The sequence below is a fragment of the Salmo salar genome, chromosome ssa03 (genome assembly GCF_905237065.1).
Source record: "Salmo salar chromosome ssa03, Ssal_v3.1, whole genome shotgun sequence".
Taxonomy (NCBI): Eukaryota; Metazoa; Chordata; class Actinopteri; order Salmoniformes; family Salmonidae; genus Salmo; species Salmo salar.
Window position 1 is genome coordinate 66,658,612 of NC_059444.1, and position 20,658 is coordinate 66,679,269.

Genomic DNA, 20,658 nt, shown 5'->3' on the forward strand with positions numbered 1-20,658 from the left:
TCTGGGGATAGCCAGAACATGAATAATGTTGTTCAGATGGGGCGGGCTCATATATAAAGTCAGATATCATTAAATATTTATTAGGGTGAATCTCTTTGGATGGGCTCTTTTTTAAAGGGAATTATTGGGCGGAGTCAATGTAAATTTCATGAAAGCTTCTGATCGTTGACGTACTATCAGGCCACGGTAAAGGTGACATTTCTATTGGACAATGGTGCCTGGTCTCATGACAACAACAGCCAGGATTAAGCCAATCAAGAGTCGTCCTGGTTCACAAACACTGTTTGTAAATGACGTAAGTAGTGGAAACAAGATGGCGACGTCTAAATTCTAAATGACTTTATCTAAATAGAAATCGGCCTCTCTGGGGCGTTGGTGAGGTGTTACCTGTCCTCTGATAGTTTAATAAACTTAGAGCTAAGATAAAGTGACCTTATGCGTTGTTAACGCTTCAAAGATCTCTGGACATCTTGGTTCTTTCCTTCAGCAACCTCCGGTTAAAGCCGGGGAGGCGAAGTTCTGAATTTCATTATGGACAGTAACGTTAGTGGGGAGTACATCTCGACCATGGAAAATATGGATCCGACTTTGTCAGAACTAGGGGACGAATTTACACTGGGAGACATCGATGGTGAGTTACTATTTATGTCATAATTGATGAGAGAATATGGAATTATTGTGTGTGTTTGTCCACGAAAGTTTGTGTCCTATTTCTGATTTCTGACAGTATTGTGTGTCGTCGTTGCGGTAAGGCCGGAAGTCTGGCGATTTGTATCATGTGTCAAACAAGCCCGCTTGTTGATAGTCAATTGGTTACAATTACATATAGGTACTGTATTTAGACTAGCTAATTATGATGCACCTCACATTAAAAGAGTGTAAATAATTATATACTTTCTGTCTGTGTCAAATATTGGCAGTAGGCCATGTCGTCATCCATGAAACTATTGTGGATGCCATAGGATTGGAACTTGTTCACCCTTTATTTGGGGGCGTTGCATAGGATACTTAGATACACTTAGCACGCCACAATTTTACATTTCTAAACAATAGTTTGCTTAAATGATTCTGTGTCACTGATTTTAATATTGCAATCGCATTTTACATCGGTGAAGATTCAAGCATATTTTAAATGGGTGGTTGGCCTACAGCACAGTGGTCATGCAACAGTTTAGTGTGTGCGTGTGAATAAACAACTCCTCAAATGTAACTGAGTGTGACTCAACTGTGAGCTGTGTCATTCAATTATCTGTAGGCAAAAAGTTCGTTATACTTTCCCAATGGCTTATTAGCCTAGTTTTACTAGTTTCCTATTTATCTATGTTCTTCATTACATTTTGTTATGAGATGTTTTTTTTGTCATGCTTGTCTACCCCTAACCTGGCTGTCATACCATTGAGGGTTTGTTCATCAATTATGGAGAAAATGTGACTCGCAATGTCTACTGGCCCATCATTAATACCCCTTCTGTTTTTTGATGGGAAAACATGTCTGCTTCACCCTGCTCATTCACAGACTCAGCACATTGACTCAGTATGGAGATAAGATGGGAACAGTGATGTTATCAAAACAGCAGTTTTACCCTTGGCACACAGTGAAAGGATGGAGCTTTGGACACAGAATTGACCGGCGTAGGTCACCAGATTCCAATTACTGAATGCTAAGTCACCGAAATGATGTGACGCTGTCATACAATATGGGATAAATGGGACCCATTGCAGTGCAGGAACTAAGAGAACCCGGGGGCTATGCTATGTAATCCCTCTTTAGTGTTAAAAAGAGAAGTATGCAAAGAGTTATGACCCCTTGACTTGGGTATAACTAAATAATGGGGAAAAAGAGAACGTTGTGTATGAGTCAAACTCAATTTAGTCTTAAATTATTCATGAAAAATGTACTCCTCCCCACAATAAAGATTTGGTAAGTTGAATTGGTCAGATGTTATACCTATGTAAAGGAAAACATATTGGGAATGATTGTGATTTGGTAGCAATTTAAACTTTTAAAAGGGTACCCAGATGTAGTCCAAAGCTCTTAAATAGTTTGATGGTGGGCGACTCTGTATAATCTTTTGTTTGCCTCTATATAGGTTAGAAACTAATGCAATTAGAAACTCACTTGTGTTTTAATGATACCTTTATATGACATCTAGGCTATTTAAGTCTTGGAACTAAGGATCCCCTCAGGTCTCTGCTGTATGTGAAATATAGTGTGCCACGGCTTGGAAAATAATTCAATATGACTGATAATGTTGTTTGTTTCCAACATTAGGGCTGTTTTCCTAAAGAAGTTAAATCCGCTATGTGTTTTGTTTCCTTGCCACAATACCAACGAGTGATACTGGTATCGTCCTGGCCCTACTATCTAGACTTTTCTCCCCACTATTCCCAATGCAATAGCTGCTCTAGTTGCATAACCTATTTTCTCTGCGCTGAGCAGCCCTAGGAAACTGTCCCCGTTTTGACAGTTTTAGTCATTTGTGTCACAATTGTCTAGGGGCTTGGGGCTCTGTTTTGTTTTGTGCCTCTGAAAGCCAAACCCCTGTGGAGTCCGTGCGCATGTACATGTGAGTCTGTCTTTGGTGTGGTCGATGAAGCAGACGATTCCAATGAATGATTAATATTAGACTCGCCACTTATTATTTTTTTCCGAGCCTTTTCGAATGTGAGATGGACACTATAAGCCATTTCATCAATTGACCCATAGTAATGTTATTACAGTAATGTTACTTTACAGTAATGTTATTATTTATGACACTTTTTTTATTTATTCAGGGGAGCCCAATTTGAAGCCACAAGCCTCATTCCCAATCGTGCCCTGAAAACAAACTACTCACATGATAATTCAATGCTAGCATGCTAGTAGATACCCATAGACTTCAAGTCATTACTACCTCTAACTTCCTTCATACTGGACACAGAGACATGTAAATGGTATCCATGAGTTCATCTGACTCTGGGGAAGTAGATAACGGTCATCATTGCCAAAATCCCGAAGTATCCTTTTAACAGAATAGCTTTGTAAACGAAAAGGAGAAAGTACGGGAATTGAGGTCCAGCTGACCTTCTGATAAAGGATGCAGTGATATTAAACCTGTCACCTGTGATAAAGCGAAGCAGGCTATGGTACACTGCATCCAAGGGTTTTAGACTAGTGGCTGCTGCGTTCTGATAAATGGTGTCACCATAATCATAAGTGGGAGGACGGTGCATTTATTGGCCTAGGTGTCCAGCCTTTCTTTATCGCAAGTGTGAGTTCAAGGTTGCAGCCCCTCATTGATAAAAGTGTGAATATTCTTTAACCCTGAATCTTCGAGCAACGTTATCTATACATAGGTCCCTACAGGACAGTTTTTCCTCCTGTCACAGTGTAATCTATAAGACCATGCCAAAGTCCTTTGAAGCCCATGCTCTGGACATGCTTTCTCTATAAGGTGACATGTCTTTGACATTGTCATTAGAGAAAGGATTTTGGCAGTATTGTTAACAGCAGCAGTTTTAAACTGGACAAAATTATATTGTCAAATGTAAAGCTGTCATTTGAATAATGAGAAATGGCACCCTCTTCCCACTGATCACAGGCCTGTTATGCACCCCAGACAATGGTAAACCACATGAGAACATTTAGCCTAGCTCTGGATTTGAGAGATGGCATGCCGGCATGGTTGAGACGTGGTCTTACGATAAATGGACAAGTGTTAAACACACCCTGCAGTAGAGGGCGTTAGAAACAGTTTCAACATGTAGGCTACTCTCATTTCTTGCAAGACCGGTTTGAAACTACTCGTTTTTTTTTTTAGCATGTGCAACTCCACAGCTCTTATCAGTACAAAGCCATCTACAATCAAGACATACTCCACTAGTAGCTGAAGTAATGTTCTTACCAGGGTGTTCTTTTACCTCGTTCTCATGGTCTCTCAGGGCATCTGTACTAGATTACCATGTCATTTTTCAGGGCTAGTCGTTGGAAGGCTTTCCAATAAGCATTAACTGGCGCTCTCTTCCTTGACTCGATGCCGGAACAGAAGCAGTGTATCAAACCAAGGCCACTACTCTATAAACCTCTTAATTCCTTCAGTGACCTTGCCCTGGCAGTAAATAGCATTGTCACTGTTGTAAATCTCTACTGGAGGTCACTGTGGATTCTCCTCTTTCCTGTGATCTCTTCACTCAATGCCAGTTTCTAATGCAGGTTAATCATCTACAGCGCCTTCAGAAAGTATTCACACCCCTTGACTTTTACCACAATTTGTTTTATTACAGCCTGAATTTAAAATGGATTAAATTGAGATGTTGTGTCACTGGCCTGCACACAATACCTCAATGTCAAAGTGGAATTATGTTTTTTAAATTTTATTTTTTAAAGATGAAATGTCTTAAGTCAATAAGTATTCAACCCTTTGTATTGGTAAGCCTAAATAAGTTCAGGAGTAAAACATTTGCTTAATAAATCACAGTTTAATGGACTGTATGCAATAATAGTGTTTAACATGATTTTTGAGTGACTACCCCATCTCTGTACACCACACATACAATTATCTGTAAGGTCCCTCAGTCGAGCAGTGAATTTTAAACACCGATTCAACCACAAAGACCAGGGAGGTTTTCCAATGCCTCACTCACATAAGAGGACAAAACTGAAAAAATGTCAGATTACTCCATTTCCTCATAATAAATGACAGCTCTTAATAAAGATTTATTAAAAAAGTGATAGGAACTCCAGGTCCACTTCCTTAAGGCAGGCCTTTGAAGGCGTTAGAAAAGTCCCTAGTTGTGGATCTCCCCTTGTGACAGGTTGTACGGCCCAGCACATCACTGGGGCCAGGCTTCCTGACATCCAGGACCTATATACTAGGCGGTGTCAGAGGAAGTACCAAAAAATTGTCAGAGACTCCAGTCACCCAAGTCATAGACTGTTCTCTCTGCTACCGCACAGCAAGCGGTACCAGAGTGTCAAGTCTAGGACCAAAAGGCTCCTTAACAGCTTCTACCCCCAAGCCATAAGACTGCTGAACAACTAATCAAATGGCCACCTGGACTATTTACATTGACCCCTCCCCCTATTTACACTGCTGCTACTCACTGTTTATTATCTATGCATAGTCACTGTACAAATTACCTCTACTAACCTGTACCCCTGCACATTGACTCGGTACCCCCTGTATATCACCTCGTTATTGTTATGTACATTTCTTGTTACTTTTTGATTTACTTTAGTTTATTTAGTAAACATTTTATTAACTCTGTATTTCTTGAACGGCATTGTTGGTTAAGTTGTATTTAGCACGTGACAAATAAGATTTGATTTGACTGCAACGATGAAGCCCTACCTCATTAGAGGGCCATATTAACCAATTGATTATGTCTAATAAGCCAATTTTATGCTAACTCTGTAAAGTCAAATTTGTTGTCTAGTCAATCAATTGCCATTGCACATGATTTTATGGCTTGAAATAAAGTGCATTTTAGCTCACCCACAACCAGAGACTCATGAACCCCTTGAATTATTCTCTCTCCTCAGAGATGCTCCAGTTCGTCAGCAACCAGGTGGGGGACTTCCCCGACCTCTTTGAGGACCAGATGGCCTCTGCGGGCTCCCTACAGAACGGTGCTGGGCCCACCCCACGCCCACCCCCTCAAGCCCCACAGACACCCCAGACCACTACCACAGTTTACCAGAACAGCAATGTGACCCTCACCCCCACCCAAACACTGGCCCCCCAGTCCCTGCCCCTCACCCCACCACAGACCCCAGTCCAGACCTTCTCTTCAGGGCAGCATCAGATCCGCGCCCCTCCCCTGCTCCAGCCCCGGCCCCAGATGCAGGCCATCCAGCCCCAGCCCCAGCAGCAACCCACCATCCAGGTCCACAGCCAGAGCATCCCCATGCAGACGCATAGCTTCCCTGTGCACACCCTGGTCCAGACCCACAACCAGGCTCTGCCCATCCAGACCCAGGCCCAGACGGTGATGATCACATCCAGCGGCGGCCAGTCCCGCTTCATCCAGAACCCTGTCATCTGCCACCAGAGTCCCACTACAAGCTTCCAAGGTTAGGAGCAACGTTCTTGTTTTTTACTGAAAAGATTAGGTCACTGGGAAACGGGGTTATTCATTATAAATGCACTTAAAGATGTTTATCATGTGAAGATATTCAGAGCCCTACTTGTTTTTCTATATGAATGGTGCTCTTTGACAATGTATCCTTACTACATACCTCTCTTTTTCCCCACAGTCCTCCAACCGCAGATGCAGAGCATAATGACGTCACCACAGGTTCAACCCATGACCATCCAGCACCAGAGACTACTGCAGACGGGCCAGACCATCCAGACTCTCTCCACCGCGCCTACAGTCCACACCATGCAACAGCAGGTTCAACAGGTACCCGTGAGTATCAAGCTTCATACTTTACAATGTTTGAGTCCCTAATCAAAACTAGCTGCATCCAATCTTTATAAAGTCTCTCTAAATACGTGCAGATCCTAGCATGTTGTAACCATAGACCTTGTGTTGTGTATGGCATCATTGGTTGTAACTGATCCAGTGTCCCTGGTCTCTCTCAGCTTCTGGTCCACCAGCCTCAGATTCTGAAGACAGAGAATCTGGTTCTGACGACCCTGAAGCCTGACGGGACACAGGTTCTGTCCACCATGCAGAACCCTGGGATCACCACCTTGACCCATCCTATCCAGACACAGACTCTACAGGTACCGGTAGGTCTCTATACTATCTGTCTGCTTCGCTCTCTCCCTTTCTATTCTCTCTGTTCAGCGTCTAATGGGGACAGTCACAAAGACCCCGATTTAAACCTGAACTTGGACTGAAAAGTACTTTAAATAGAGATGAGAAGAGAATTCCATGGAACATGCTTCTCTGCTCTGTCCCCCTTAGTATCTGAGCTGTTTCCTATGTCACCACTGACTTAAACCTTAACTCTTCCCTCAGACTCTGATGGGCAGTAACATCCTGACCACTGTGCCTGTCATGATGGGGGGCGGAGACAAGCTGCCCATCAAACAGCTGTCGTCAGGCACCTCCCACTGTGTAGGTGGGAACAGGCAGGTGATGGACCACGGGATGGGGATGGTGATGGGTCCAGGGGGGGTGATGAAGGAGGGGGAGAGGAGAACCACCCACAACATCATCGAGAAGAGGTACCGCTCCTCCATCAATGACAAGATCCTGGAGCTGAGAGAACTGGTCATGGGCGGCGACGCCAAGGTCAGGAAAACCAAGTGATACAATAGTCAATATTGACTATCTTTGACCTTACAGGAACAGTGGGTTTAGTTTTATTTTGTGGTCCAAGTCCGATAGGAACTTAGAGAGGAGCATGCTAGAACAATTTGAATGTTTCACAGATGTCAAACTTAATTAGGCTATATGCTAAACAACAGACTCTTGGTATTTCTTAGAGTGCATGGAAGTCAGAGGAATGGAGTTGTACCTATAGGGCACTCTCACCAAATGAACACTGACACATTGCTAATGTGTTTGTACGCAGATGCACAAGTCAGGAGTGCTGAGGAAAGCCATCGACTACATCAAATACCTGCAGCAGGTCAACCACAAACTACGGCAGGAGAACCTGGCCCTCAAGATGAACAGCAAGAACAGTAAGTCCTCCATTTATTACTAGTTAATCCATCACAACTTCCGTTCGTGAACGGGCCTTAACACATTGGGCTCTCTCCCACTTCCTCTCTGTCAGAGTCAGTGGTGCTGTCTGACGATGTGGAGATGAAACCAGAGATGCTGATGATGTCACCTCCAGCCTCAGAGTCTGGTTCAGGATCTCCTCGTGAGTTCTCTCCATACTGCATCGATTCCGAGCCTGGCAGTCCCTTACTGGACCATGAGCAGGTACTGTGATGATGATGATAGTCAAGAAACTGTGAGGTTTTTGTTGTTGTGTGGAAATTGTTTGAATTGAATGTTGCGAAGGTTGAACACTTACATAGTAGTTGAACTATTCTCTCTCTCCTTCTCTCAGGTGAAGAGTGAGCCTGGCTCACCCTCTTCCGTGGGAGTGATGGATCGCTCTCGTCTCCTCCTCTGCGCCCTCACCTTCTTCTGCCTCTCCCTCAACCCCCTGCCCTCTCTCCTGGGATCTGAGGCCCAGGGCAGCTCTGGCTTGACCTCTGCACACGGAGCCTCCAGGACGCTGTTCTCATTACCCAGCCAGACCCAGAACTTTGGTCAGACCCTTAGTTTACCCTTCCACTGACCATACAAGTCCTTTTGCATGTATACATTCACGATAGGCTATTATAGTCAGTCATTATTTTTCTTAACAGTAGTAGTTCCCGGTTGGGAGTTGTTTTGAGGATGTATTAGAGTATATGTATCTTATACTGACTCCTCCCTCTCTTTCCCACAGCGACCTGGCTTTGGTGCCTGTTACCATGGTTGACGGTGTGGATGTTGAGTGGTGTTGGGGCAGTGTGGGGCTGTGTTAGGGTCCTCTACCTCTGGGAGCCTGTCACCCCCCTCCACTCGCCCAAATCCGTCTCCTTCTGGAGGCAGCGTAAACAAGCAGACCTACATCTCAACAGAGTGAGTTCACATCCCTTTATGTCTAAAGGATTTTCCCCTATCTCATTGTTTTTCTCTGTACTTGTGTTTGAGTATCTCTTAAACTGGTGCCCTGATTGGGTTAAACCATCTCTCTGTCTATAGGTACATGAATGCCAAGTTCCATAAGTATTCTTATAGATTTTCCCACCTCTCCACTCCTACAGGGTGACTATACAGCAGCCATGGCCAGTTTGAAAACCTGCCTGTCAGTCTTGACCAGAGCCATGCCCACCACCAGTTGGGACCTCCTCTTCTCCCTCTCCTGGAACCTGATTCGCTACTGTCTGCATCACCCCACCCCTCTGGGCTGGCTGGTTCGCCAGGTTGGTGGGAAGCACAAGGGGGAGGAGTCCAAGACCAGCTCCCGGGACGCAGCTCTGGTCTACCATAGGCTGAGCCAGCTGCAGCTCACAGGTGACTACAGTGAATAGTCTAGAACATTGAGCCTAAGTCAGTATCATTAGTCATTGTAAACACGATAACATAACACAGTAGTACCCTATCCTCTGTCTGGAACTTCTCTCTCTCTCTCTGTGTAGGGAAGCTTCCCCAGCGCAGTGGCCTGTGGGCTCTGTCTCTGTCTATGAGTGCCGTCAACCTCAGTGAGAGCGCCCAAAGCAAGATGGCCCCCGCCCAGCAGGCCCAGATCTATGTCACCGCGGCAACAGCTCTGCGCACTGTACTGGGCCACCATCTCTCCTGCCTGCCTGTGAGTTTCTCAGGGCATCCCTCCATCCTCTGTTACTAACCCTCCACATCCCTCCATTACTGCTATGGTAATGATATCTCTGATACTATCCACACACTGTCATCTTTCCCTACATGTCTGTGTCCCAGGGTTACCTGTTGAGCTGTGCTGAGGGTGTGGCCAGCCAATCAGACTCCAAGCCCATCCCTGACTGTCTGCACTGGCTCTTCACCCCATTGGGCAGGCAGTTCTTCCTCAGCTGTGATTGGTCTGTGAAGTCTGAGAGCAGAGAAGGCGTGTACACTTCCCAGAGAGACCCAGGCATGGACAATAAAGTCAACAGAAGAGATAATAGTGTATACAGAAATGCCCTCATGCAACAATTAGGCCTTTTAATTATCTTTCCCTCCTTCTTTCTCTCTTTACCTTAAGCTGACCCCATCGCCCAGCTGCATCGTTGTTTCTGTGAGAAGCTGCTGGAGAGGGCTGTGCACTCCCTCATCCAGCCCCACACTGACACGGAGGCAGGCAAGCCCAAGAACGACTCAGGGTAAGGCCAGGGTCCTCACAGTGCCCAGTCACTCTCCAGTTTACCTATGCAAGTTGTTTACTTTACTTTGTTTTCTTCTCTCTCTCTCTTTCTCTCAGGGAGTTCTCCAGTGCCTTGGAGTTTCTCCAGCTATTGAACAGCTGCACAGAGGAGTCCTCCTCTCCTCCCTTCCCAGCCCCACCTAATCACACCACCATGCCAGGTACTGGAATGCACACGTTAGTGTGAACCACACCATGCTCTGTGTGGGACAGATTTCTTTACAGATTTCTCTCATCTTTGTTTCCTACGAGATGATCTGATGCTGTGAATGTGTATAGATTTGTTTCTTCTCATATGTATCTTGAACGCTAAAGATAAACTCTTTATGATTAACATAATTTACTTATTCAATTTAACATGTGAACAATTTTTGCTAGACCTCTTGATGCCACAGTTGAAGTCTGTTGTTATGTAATCTCTTCTCTGCTTAGTGGCTGACCCAGTGAGTCGCTGGTGGGCATTGGTCCTTAAGGCTGCTGCCCATTGGCTGCAAGGAGATGATGTCGCTGTGAGGTCACTGCTGGCAGAGGCAGAGCGCATGCCCAGAGCTCTCCATACCCTCGAGTCAGTATACTTTGTTTATGTTGTGTGTGTGTGTGTGTGTGTTTTATTAGTCGTATGTACGGGATACACCTGGTGTACACCGTCCAAAGAAATGCTTACTTGCAGGTTCAATCCGGACAATGCAACAACAATAAGAAATAATAAAAGATAAGAATAGGAATATAAAGTAAATGGCTCAGTAGAATAGAATAAACATTTTAGCATAAGTATAATACAGGAAGGTACAATTTAGAGTCCAATATTTATATATGTTTTGGGGAAGGGAGGATTGGGGGGTAGTATTTAGTCATCTTAATAAGAGTCTGGTAACATCAGTTGTGTGCTAAGGAGTGAAGTATAAGAGCAGGTGGTCTCTGAGCCTGTTGGTATCAGACCTCATGTTCTGATACCGTCTGCCTGACAGTAAGGGAGTGAACAGCTCGTGGCTGGAGTATGTGGGGTCTTTGATGATGATGCGGGTCTTCTTCATGCACCGTTTTCAGTAGATGTCTTGGCAGTGTGGGAGCATGGTCCCAGTGATGTGTATGTAAATTACATTATGTTGTTTACCCTGTCGTCCTGCAGTCACCCGTTGCCCAAGGCTGTGCTGCTGCTGTGTAAGGCAGTGCAGATGAGCCTGTCTCCTCTGAAGGGAGAGGGGGCGGTGGCCTGTCTGTCTCACTGCGACAGGGCCAGCAGCTACCTGCGCACCAGCATCTCTGTTCCCCTGTCTGGCAACTGGCTCAACAAGGTACTCTCCCAAAATGTGGGGTGTTTAGGATGCAAGTGAATATATGCACTCTCTGTGATTTCTAGTTGAACCAACTCTAACGTTTTGTATATACATATACATGCAGTAAAGGTTGTAATGGAGTTTGGTTGATTCACAGTGTTCTTTGGTCATATTACACACACACACACACCATGAACAAACATACACTGCACACGGTGACAGTTGCATGGGTGCTCGTTTGACTCACAAAAGCACAGCTACAAGCTGACTCTAGCTCGGTATAGTAGAAGTGTGTGTGTGTGGGTGGTAGGGGGTGGCTGTGGTGCATTGTAGTTGCATTGCATGATCCTGCAGCCCATTGCAATGTGTCTGCAGTGCAGTACAGAGGCCTCCCAAATCTGCAGGCACCTGCAACACACCACACCATATCCAAGACACTGCTTATGGTGCATGTACTGTCCCATATGCCTCTATTAGTTTCCATAACTCATTGTGTAGTCATTTATTACGTAGTTCAACAGTTTTTTTTATGTCTGCCTTACTGTTGTCTTTCCTATACCAAGGGGGTGGAGCTCCTGGTCTGTGACCTCTTGCTGACCCTCAGGACCAGCCTATGGCAAAGAGGAAGCAGCAGCAATGGGGAGCCAGGCCCCGCCCCCAGCTCCCAATTGGCTGGATTCCAGCGGGACCTGAGTTCGTTGCGAAGGCTGGGACAATGCTACAGACAGGCACAACACAAGGTAACTAGGGCTTCAGACCTGCTGGATTATTCATGGATTATTCATGGCTATCTGTGGTGTAATGATGTATGTTCCCTCTGTTCCCCTCCCAGGTGTTCCTGCATGAGACCACAGTGAGGCTGATGGCTGGAGCCAGTCCCACCCGCACACACCAGCTACTGGAGCACAGCCTCCGACGCAGGACCAACAACCCTGGATACACCACGGGTAAGGACACCCACACTTCAATTATTATCATGAATGATACCATTTGAAGTTGATATCAAATGTGTTTTTGATGTCAAATTAACACAAATTTAGTTTTTTCCACCCAAATGTACTGACCTTCTCTCTTTACTTTTTCCTCCTCCGCCCTGCAGCAGAGGGTGACTGTGTTCTAGGTGAGCGAGAAAGGGCTCATGCCATCCTGCTGGCGTGCCGCCACCTACCCTTACCCCTGCTGACACCACCAGGGCACCGCGCCCGCCTGCTGGCCGAGGCCAAGCGCACCCTTGAGCGTGTGGGCGACCGCCGCTCCCTACAGGACTGCCAGCAGATCCTGCTCCGCCTCAGCGGGGGCACCACCATCGCGGCCTCCTGATGATTCCCCCTCAGACAGATCTCAGATCAGTTAGACCCACACACATTAACGCTGACTTGTGATCTACTCACTCGGAGTACTGATCAGTGGTCAGTGATGAGTTATTCTCCACCACATATTAGAAATTAGCCCACTCATACAGATCCCAGAACAGTCACCTAGCCCTGCAGACATAGCACTGATAAATTACTAGTCAGCCATTTCCACACAGCATCTAATTGTCAAACAGTCGTATCTCATGGACATATCACTGTACAGGAGAGACACCAAAAGGGACCTTCAATCTTCACACTGCCAGCCTGAACATTGACTACTATTAACATTCTGGCAGTGTCATATTTACTGTCACACACGCCTAACACACCCCCATATCCTCACAGAAGGAGATTGTATATAATGCAGCCCATATACTGGACCACTGCACATGGTTTCTCACATGCTCACTGGTATAATGCTAACACTGTAACGTTGCTAACACTGCTTAGCCTAGAGAGAATCTGCTTATAGGCCCCAAAGGGAAAAAGGACCAAAATGGCTGCCATTGCGTCTCATCTACATACAATTCAGTCTCTCTCTTTGCTTGGCTAATCAGCCAACAGCTATTTTGAATTGTGCCCCGCGATGAATGGACCTTCATCCAGAAGAGGTTGTGCTCGTCGTGTCTGAAGCTTTATTACAGAGCTGTAATGTCACAGGTAGATGACTGTCTGCACAGTCACTGGCATTCCACAAGTTCTAGATGCTAAATGCTAAAATGTCATGTACGTCCAAGCTTCACAATGATACATTTTAAATGTATGCATTTTTGACAGCCCAATACAATAGTTCAACACAAGGAGACCGACTGTGGCTTCAGTGCATTCTAGCTTTGATAGTCACGCTCTAGTCTCTACTGTACAATTCAAAATAACTTGCTTCTCACAGTACAGTGCAGAGTAGTATCTATTTATATCTACCTCATTGACTGTACAATGCCAGTGTACTCAAGCGCAATATACTGTAGTACCACACCAGTTGGCATGGTGACAGTTGACAGTAGTAGTACAGTACACAGAGCAGCTTTATTTAGACTCAGCAGTGCAGTGCAATATTAATGGGCCAGCACTGTAAAAGTGCCATTCATTTTTCAACAAGAAAAAAGGTTCATGGATTGGAGCATCACCCTAAATGGAAAATCAAAGCCCAACTCTTTATACAGGTTACACACACATACAGTCAGTCGCATACACACTATCACATTTGTGATTGTATATAGATTGTACATTCTGTAGCCATGTAGAGACAGCAGTCTTGAATAGAATGAAGCAGGATGTTCTTACATATGCGAGAGGGGAAACGAATGGGTAGAAAGAAGGTACCATCAACTCTGTAGGAAGGTTAAATGGTTTGTGTATTGGCCACCAGCCAGGGGCCGGAGTGATTTGACTATGTTAGTGACCAAACAGTTTGGTCACTGTCAACTAGTAAGGTTGATTCTGACCAATCTGATTGGGAAGCTCTCGAGCATAATGGCCTTGATGTAGTTAACAGTTATTTTGTTATGTTTTCAGTGTCAGAGCTATCATTGTGGAATCTGTCCAATTGCTTTTAACTGCATTGTCTGTTGGCTAGACTTTGTCACTTTTGTCATTCTCATCTTTGTGTTCTGATTTTCTTATTTAATGGCTGTGATATTATACATGCTCAGTTGTTTCCTTATTGTTTTATATTGTCAAGGCAACCTAGGGATAGAAACTGTTGGAGTGACTTTTTGTTTTTTAAATAATATTTTATGCAGGAAGTACTGTTGTCCATCAAGTAATTAATAGGGCAGTTTTATAGGGCATCATTATTTGGCACATTGTAGTGTTTTTGACATGAACTCCAATGCACAGAAATTTGTTCATACACTTTACCATAATATGACAAAGACCTACTGTATGTCTTCCAGTTCAAACCAGCTGTATACACCACAAGATGTCAATTTACCCAACCATGTCCCTTGTATCTGCACCGTTATTTCAGATTGAATTCATCAGACTGGTTAGTGTGGGCTAGTACGTGCTGCACAACCAACCATCTGCAGTGAATGGACTTACTACGATTTCTAATGTTACAAAATATCTTATCTAATGTTTTCCCTTCTATGTATTGTTTTCTGGATTTCTATGTATGATTTTAGTTTTTTAATAAAAGATGGCCATGGACAGCGTGTGTGTGTTCGTGTCTTATTTTAAATCGCTATAAATGCCAAGCAGTAGGGATGCTACAGTAAAAATGTTGCCAAAACAAGATGTTTTTAGAACACTGTTAAAGCAGTGTTAGTGTTCTACATTACCCTCACACACTCATCTTGATCCTTATTAGGTGTTTCACTGGAACTAGCGACTGGGCTGGTCAACGAAACTACACTGGTACTGTTTATCCAGCTGGAGGTGGGGGAAGAAGACCACCCACACTTTACTGGTCTCTATTCCTGCTTTCTTAGCTAGTTGCTGGTTCTTTCTCTCTGCCCCTCGGCTCCGTCTTCCTCAGTCCCTGGCCTTATTATTGAGCTCATGATGTATCTCCCTCCTTTTCTGTCTCCGTCTCCCCTCGCTGAAATCTTTTCTTTGACTTGGTGTCTTACACAGTATAAATAACTATTGTGTCTCCAGACTTGCTCTCTGTATTAATCTGTAGGAATGTCTCAGCAGACTGTGGCTCCCAGTATTTGACTACCTGGTTTCATGTTCAGAGTGGAAAGTGGTCTCTGTTTTACACTTGTACAGCTACATACATTATCAAATTTGGGTTGGTTACACTGCTCTGGGGTAGACAGTGTCCACCAAACAGATTATTCCACCCTAGTAGGCTTTGGTTTCAACAGTGCTACATTTTTGATAGCAGCCAATTGCTTTTTGTATTTTCAACAGATTGTCCATAAATATGGTTGCAATTTTAAAGTTGTACACTTATCAATGTTTAATGTAGGCACGGCAATGTTATTTTACTTGCATCGGAATTCTGAATAAGTAACATTTAATTTCAATGCACTTTTTTTCAATTACTCTTCTTCTAGAACTGGGCATTGGAGAGAATGGCCACAATTTCAAAGAACCAAAGTGCTTGGGAGGTTGTCCCAGTCGGACCACATTGTATGATGCACATACAAAACAGGAAATTCTGAAGCAAAAAGCTAGCTGAAAAACAAGCTCACGTGTTCTCAAAATGAAAAACATGAAGAACTGGAATAAAAAGGAAAAGGGGAAGCATGATAAATTTAAACCTGGATCTAAGAAAAGAGAGAAATGTGTGGTCATGTTCAACGATAACGAGCGACAGTGAGTTTGGCACATTATAAACAGCACAGGAGTCCCTCAACGCATAGCAAGCTAACGTTAGCTAACTATAGAGCATCTCTGGCTAAACTAGCTAGATTGCTAGGTAGGTCTCATTTACATGGTCAGCTTGTATGATATGCCTTCATCGTTGATAGAGAATCATAAGCCACATCATCCTGCCTCTCTGTCTTTGAGAAATGTATTTAGTGGACCTCTAATTGGTTTGCCAAGTTCCCATTAATCCTATCAGTAGTTAAGTATTGGTGAATGCAAGAAAGTGACCACAAGTGACTTGTCATGAATGTACTCATCTGTTTGACTTATCGTATCTCCTGCAGGGAGTATCTGACAGGATTCCACAAGAGAAAGGTGGAGAGGAGGAAAGCAGCAGTGGTGGAAATCCAGACCAAGATAAAGGAGGAGCAGAAGAGAGTCAAAGAAGAGGTAAACACCTGCTAAAAGAAAGCACAATATTTAATTGAAGTGTTAATTAAATAGACATGGTGTGTAAAACTTGTCACTTTAGTAGAGTTTTTGATGAAGGGAAAACTAACAATGTGGACAGAAGGGGGCACGAATCATATTTACTCTTTAATTCCAGAGACACAAGGAGTATTTGAAGTTGCTGCAGGAAAGAAAAGAGGCTCTCGGTGAGTTTGAGCGAAATAATTAAACATGTCAGCCAGGCTTGACAGAATATTGTTGGCTGCCTTCACTTGCCCTTATCTGTGATTTCAGGTTTAACCAGAAGTAAACATGTAGTGTGAATCCATTTCATCTGCTTACTTATGTAACCGATGTGAAATGGCTAGTTAGTTAGCGGTGGTGCGCTCTAATAGCATTTCAATCAGTGACGTCCCTCGCTCTGAGACTTGAAGTAGGGTTTCCCCTTGCGTTGCAAAGGGCCGCGGCTTTTGTGGCGCGATGGGTAACGATGCTTCGTGGGTGTCAGTTGTTGATGTGTGCAAGGGTCCCTGGTTCGAGCCCAGGTTGGGGCGAAGAGAGGGACGGAACCTACACTGTTACACTTACTCTTATTGTTATGGTTAACTCTCCACAGATGAGGATGATGATGAAGAAGATGAATTGGAGGATGTGATAACGGGCACAACCGAGTCTGTACAGTATGATCACCCCAACCATACTGTTACCGTAACAACCATCAGTGACCTTGACCTCACAGGCGCCAGCCTCTTTGCGCCAGCAACCAATCAGGTAAAGCATTTGTTGCTGATTTCCACGTCCCATGTACTTGTGTTTTGATATTGTTTCTCTGAAAGGTATTCAAACTGTACATTTTCTTTTGAAGGTTACTGAGGATGGTGAGGAGGAGGAGGAGGTGGAGGAGCAGGAGAAAATGAGCGCAATGCCAAAGAAATCTGGGAATCCCATCCTCAATAAAAAGTATGTTGTGTTTATCCTCACTCACATTTAATGAAAAACACTTGTCAACACTTGTTTCCTTGTCAATAATATTGAAAATATTTGAATGCACAGTTTGTGGCTTAATGTCCTAAAAAATGTAAATGTGTAATTTGACGTGTCTATCAATAATATTTATCTGTTATTGATAATGGTCATAATCACTGGAGGATTTAAAAAAGTGGGTAATAATTTATGCAAATTGCATTATTCCTCAACAACTGTGCTATATACCCTGCTAATGAATAGTAATGAGCCCTCAATTCCTGTTCTATTCTCATTCTGTATTCATTTCTGACAGCTAATTTAGTCTAATATGATGCCTATATAACAATATGAGCACTGTGGTAGCAAGTTATTCTCACACGTTATTATCCTCCCTTCTCCCTCTCTGCAGAATCTGCTCACTGAACGCCTCGCTCCACGCTCACCAGACGCAGCGGAAGGGAAGCAGGAAAGGGAAGCAGGAAGGCAAAGGACGAGGCCGGCCGACAGACAAGAAGCCAGGTGCCACAGACAAGAAGGGCAGAATTGAGAAGAACAGAGTTGGGAGGACCAGCAAGAAGCAAAGACGCAGACTGACTGGGAAGAGGGTACATCACAAGGACTGAGAGTTATGAAAAAATAGATTTGCAGTGTCTGTCTGGCCTCTTTGTTTGATCAGGATCTTAAGCAGCCATAATGGACATTTAGAGTTTCTATGGTACCAGTTTGGAAAGTCTACGGAGCAAACAAAATCACCAATACACAAACTGCACATATTCATTCTCATTGAAAGCCAATGTCTGCTCGATCCAGAGCGGCCGTTTCAAACACTGTTTTGTTTTAACCAATTGGACATGACCTGTCTGTTTCCTTTGTTATGCTCTCTTCTTCCTAAATGTTTGTTTATATGCTAACTGTTTTGGTAATGTTTTATTTCATACAATGTGTATATGCTCAAAGTTTGATTAAAAGAAAAGAATATATACGAATCACTTGCTTTAATATTTTTGGAGCGTTTATATCCTTGTATAAACCTATAGTCTGTGAATCCCTCTAGTTCTATAGCCTATTGTTTGATAGGAAACCTGACTCCTCAGTCAACATCCTTTTCCGAGCATCGGAGAATAGATCTTTACCTGTGTATTTCTAGACATAGTACCCCTATGCCCTCGTTTGTTTGATTGGTTTCAAGAAATGTTGTATAATCAAGGATCTTAATGTATGCTATTCTCATACCTTAGCAGTGTTTATTTATTTACACTAACCTGAGCTAACGTGTGCCATCTGTCACAAGCAGTTCATTTTGCTTTCTAAAGCTCATGATATCTAATACAACCTTCAATAGAGTAACTGTCATGCAACTGACTCCATATTGGTTCTAGGTCTGGCAGACTGATAGGTTCTCTGTAATGTTAAGCAGAGCCAACATGGCAGTCAGAAGTGCATCAGTTTCATCCATTGTCGGAACAGCCAATCAGATCCATGTAAGAGTAAGAGCCTCGGGGATTGTGAGCAGGGGAAGAGGCATGTGCCGGGGGTCTGATGGACAGTATAGTATCTTTCTCTAAATGGCATATTCTCAGTTTAACTGACGGCTGAGGACTCTTCTGTCAGGTATCGTTGAAAACCTCTTCCTCTCAAATTCAGAAGAGAATAATTCAATGGAAAATAATACACATTAAGAAATCTAGCAATGAATTATTTGTATTTAGATTTTCATTGCTGAAACGTTTTTAAATTGGGATGTTACCAAGTGCTCTCAGTGACGTTTAGTAATGATATTAATGATATGCTGGAAAGACTTCTATCATCTTCCTTTCTGTATTGTGTTTCACTATATCCTCTTGTGTAATTAGTTTTCACTTAGCTTAACTGTTCCGTTTTACCGCACTAACCATGAAATAATGACCCTTGTGGATCAAATATGCTACAGCATTGCATCCATCTCTGCTACATCGTCCTACTACAGCTACGCTGTAATAATATCCCACCAATGTCTTACACTGTGTACATTTCATATAAATGTTGAAAGGATTTTAGCTGTTTTTTTCTCCTCATGGACTACTGTATATTATTTTGAAATCCAAAAATGTTCCTTGAGTACTACTGTTTTACTACAACCACCTTTTCTACTTTGTGGTGTTTTAGGCTCATTAAATACTGTTTTGGTTTTATCTGCCTTTACAGCCTGTGTTGTTCCTCAGTGTTCTCCGAGGGGGCGATGAGTGAGCGCCTGCCACCTCCAGCCGCGCCATGCCCCTCTCCTGTGATGACCTTATCTGTCCCAAGTTTCAGCCCAACATCTTCGACTCCTCCCGCTGCCACGACTGCCTGCGCCAGAAGCACCTACACTCGGGCACGAGTACAGGCACGGGTACAGCCGAAACACCACAGCAGAGCCTCACAGTGGAGAAAGAGCCAGGGCAAGACACTGGACCTCCACCAACACTACTACCAGCACCACAGGCAGTGGAGAGGGATGCCACGACAGAGGGAGAGGGGATTAGAAGAGTGGTGAGTGATTATCTGGGCCTATACAGACAGGTGGAAGGTAAGATATGGGGTCAGGGAAAGGGTCAGATAGACATTGAGGTCAGACATTCAAGGATCAATACACGAGAGGAAGTAAGGGAGCTGGCTGAGTGGTAATGTTGACTTTGAGTCTACTTAAACTTTGGTTAGCAGACTTTATCGTTTCGGAAGGGGAAGCTACTCCATTTAACCAGTAACACTCAGTGCTGAATTCACTACAAAGTGCTCAGTAACAGACGTTGGTGAGGTATGACCCTGTGTTCAGTGTTGTGAATAAGGAGGAACGTATGAGGAAAAAACATATGAAGAGGGCGGTGAAGAGAATGCTCCCATTACAAATGAATGAAGGGAGATCATTTACTGCCCTTTTGGAAATCACTGGTAACATTATACATGAAGGCAGGTCACAGAAAGCACCGGCCGGCCCACATCTACACATAGTATGTCATTGCAAAGGCACATTCATTTATGAGGACACGACTGTTTATTGGTAGCATAGCACTCTCCTTGTTTTGCCTTTGATTGCCACAAATTAGGCAAATATACATTTTGTGGAAGTCAGATCTTATCTCATTGCTTTTCATTGCTGTGTTACATTGCAATACCTTTTGTATACCTACCTTGTACTATAATATGATAAAGTTGTTGTTGATATTGCCATTAATTCAAGTCAAACTGAAGATCAGAATATGTATTTTAAGACAACCCAGAAGGGTCAAGAAAAAAACTGCTATGAAATAATAATGAGGAGAACTACAGTCTAGGTAGAGTTACAACGGTGTAACTCTAATCGAGCGACAGACAGAACGTGTGAGTATGAGAGGGAGGTCTTGAGGAACAGAAGGGTGAGACAGAGGGGAGACACTATTCATGAACTTCCCCATATGGACTTGGATCTATAAAGAGAGACTTGGAGGTGTTGCCTTCAGGTTTGATAATGATGACTGTTTTAACCTGTGTTT

General features: G+C 43.8%; 2 protein-coding genes across 8 annotated transcripts; both read left to right on the forward strand.

Moving 5' to 3' along the window:
- The first annotated feature begins 281 nt into the window (after positions 1-281).
- On the forward strand, positions 282-14,646 carry srebf2 (sterol regulatory element binding transcription factor 2). 7 transcript variants are annotated; one of them, NM_001195819.1, is given in 23 exon segments: positions 302-631; positions 5,521-5,579; positions 5,820-6,051; positions 6,235-6,389; positions 6,566-6,715; positions 6,948-7,223; positions 7,507-7,618; positions 7,714-7,865; positions 7,996-8,200; positions 8,383-8,507; positions 8,510-8,528; positions 8,531-8,547; positions 8,550-8,558; positions 8,744-8,993; positions 9,119-9,288; positions 9,417-9,588; positions 9,700-9,817; positions 9,916-10,019; positions 10,291-10,423; positions 10,988-11,153; positions 11,699-11,875; positions 11,968-12,082; positions 12,235-13,857. In NM_001195819.1, coding segments are annotated over 23 exon segments (3,237 nt in total). In that variant the 5' UTR covers positions 302-531; the 3' UTR covers positions 12,456-13,857.
- Positions 14,647-15,549: 903 nt separating this feature from the next.
- Positions 15,550-18,153, forward strand: LOC106607131 (nucleolar protein 12). Its single transcript, XM_014203752.2, has 6 exons — positions 15,550-15,757; positions 16,096-16,201; positions 16,359-16,407; positions 16,818-16,972; positions 17,067-17,161; positions 17,577-18,153. The coding sequence occupies exons 1-6, from the start codon at positions 15,645-15,647 to the stop codon at positions 17,788-17,790; spliced, it is 732 nt and encodes a 243-aa protein (XP_014059227.1). The 5' UTR covers positions 15,550-15,644; the 3' UTR covers positions 17,791-18,153.
- The last annotated feature ends 2,505 nt before the right edge of the window (positions 18,154-20,658 follow it).

Coding starts and splice junctions, on each gene's coding strand:
- srebf2 (XM_045714318.1), top strand. CDS start 532: ATGGACAGTAACGTTAGTGGGGAGTACATCTCGACCATGGAAAATATG. Junction 6,716..6,947: donor CACAGACTCTACAGGTACCG/GTAGGTCTCTAT, acceptor CTCTTCCCTCAG/ACTCTGATGGGCAGTAACAT. Junction 9,289..9,416: donor ACCATCTCTCCTGCCTGCCT/GTGAGTTTCTCA, acceptor TCTGTGTCCCAG/GGTTACCTGTTGAGCTGTGC.
- LOC106607131 (XM_014203752.2), top strand. CDS start 15,645: ATGAAAAACATGAAGAACTGGAATAAAAAGGAAAAGGGGAAGCATGAT. Junction 16,408..16,817: donor GGAAAGAAAAGAGGCTCTCG/GTGAGTTTGAGC, acceptor AACTCTCCACAG/ATGAGGATGATGATGAAGAA. Junction 17,162..17,576: donor AATCCCATCCTCAATAAAAA/GTATGTTGTGTT, acceptor CCCTCTCTGCAG/AATCTGCTCACTGAACGCCT.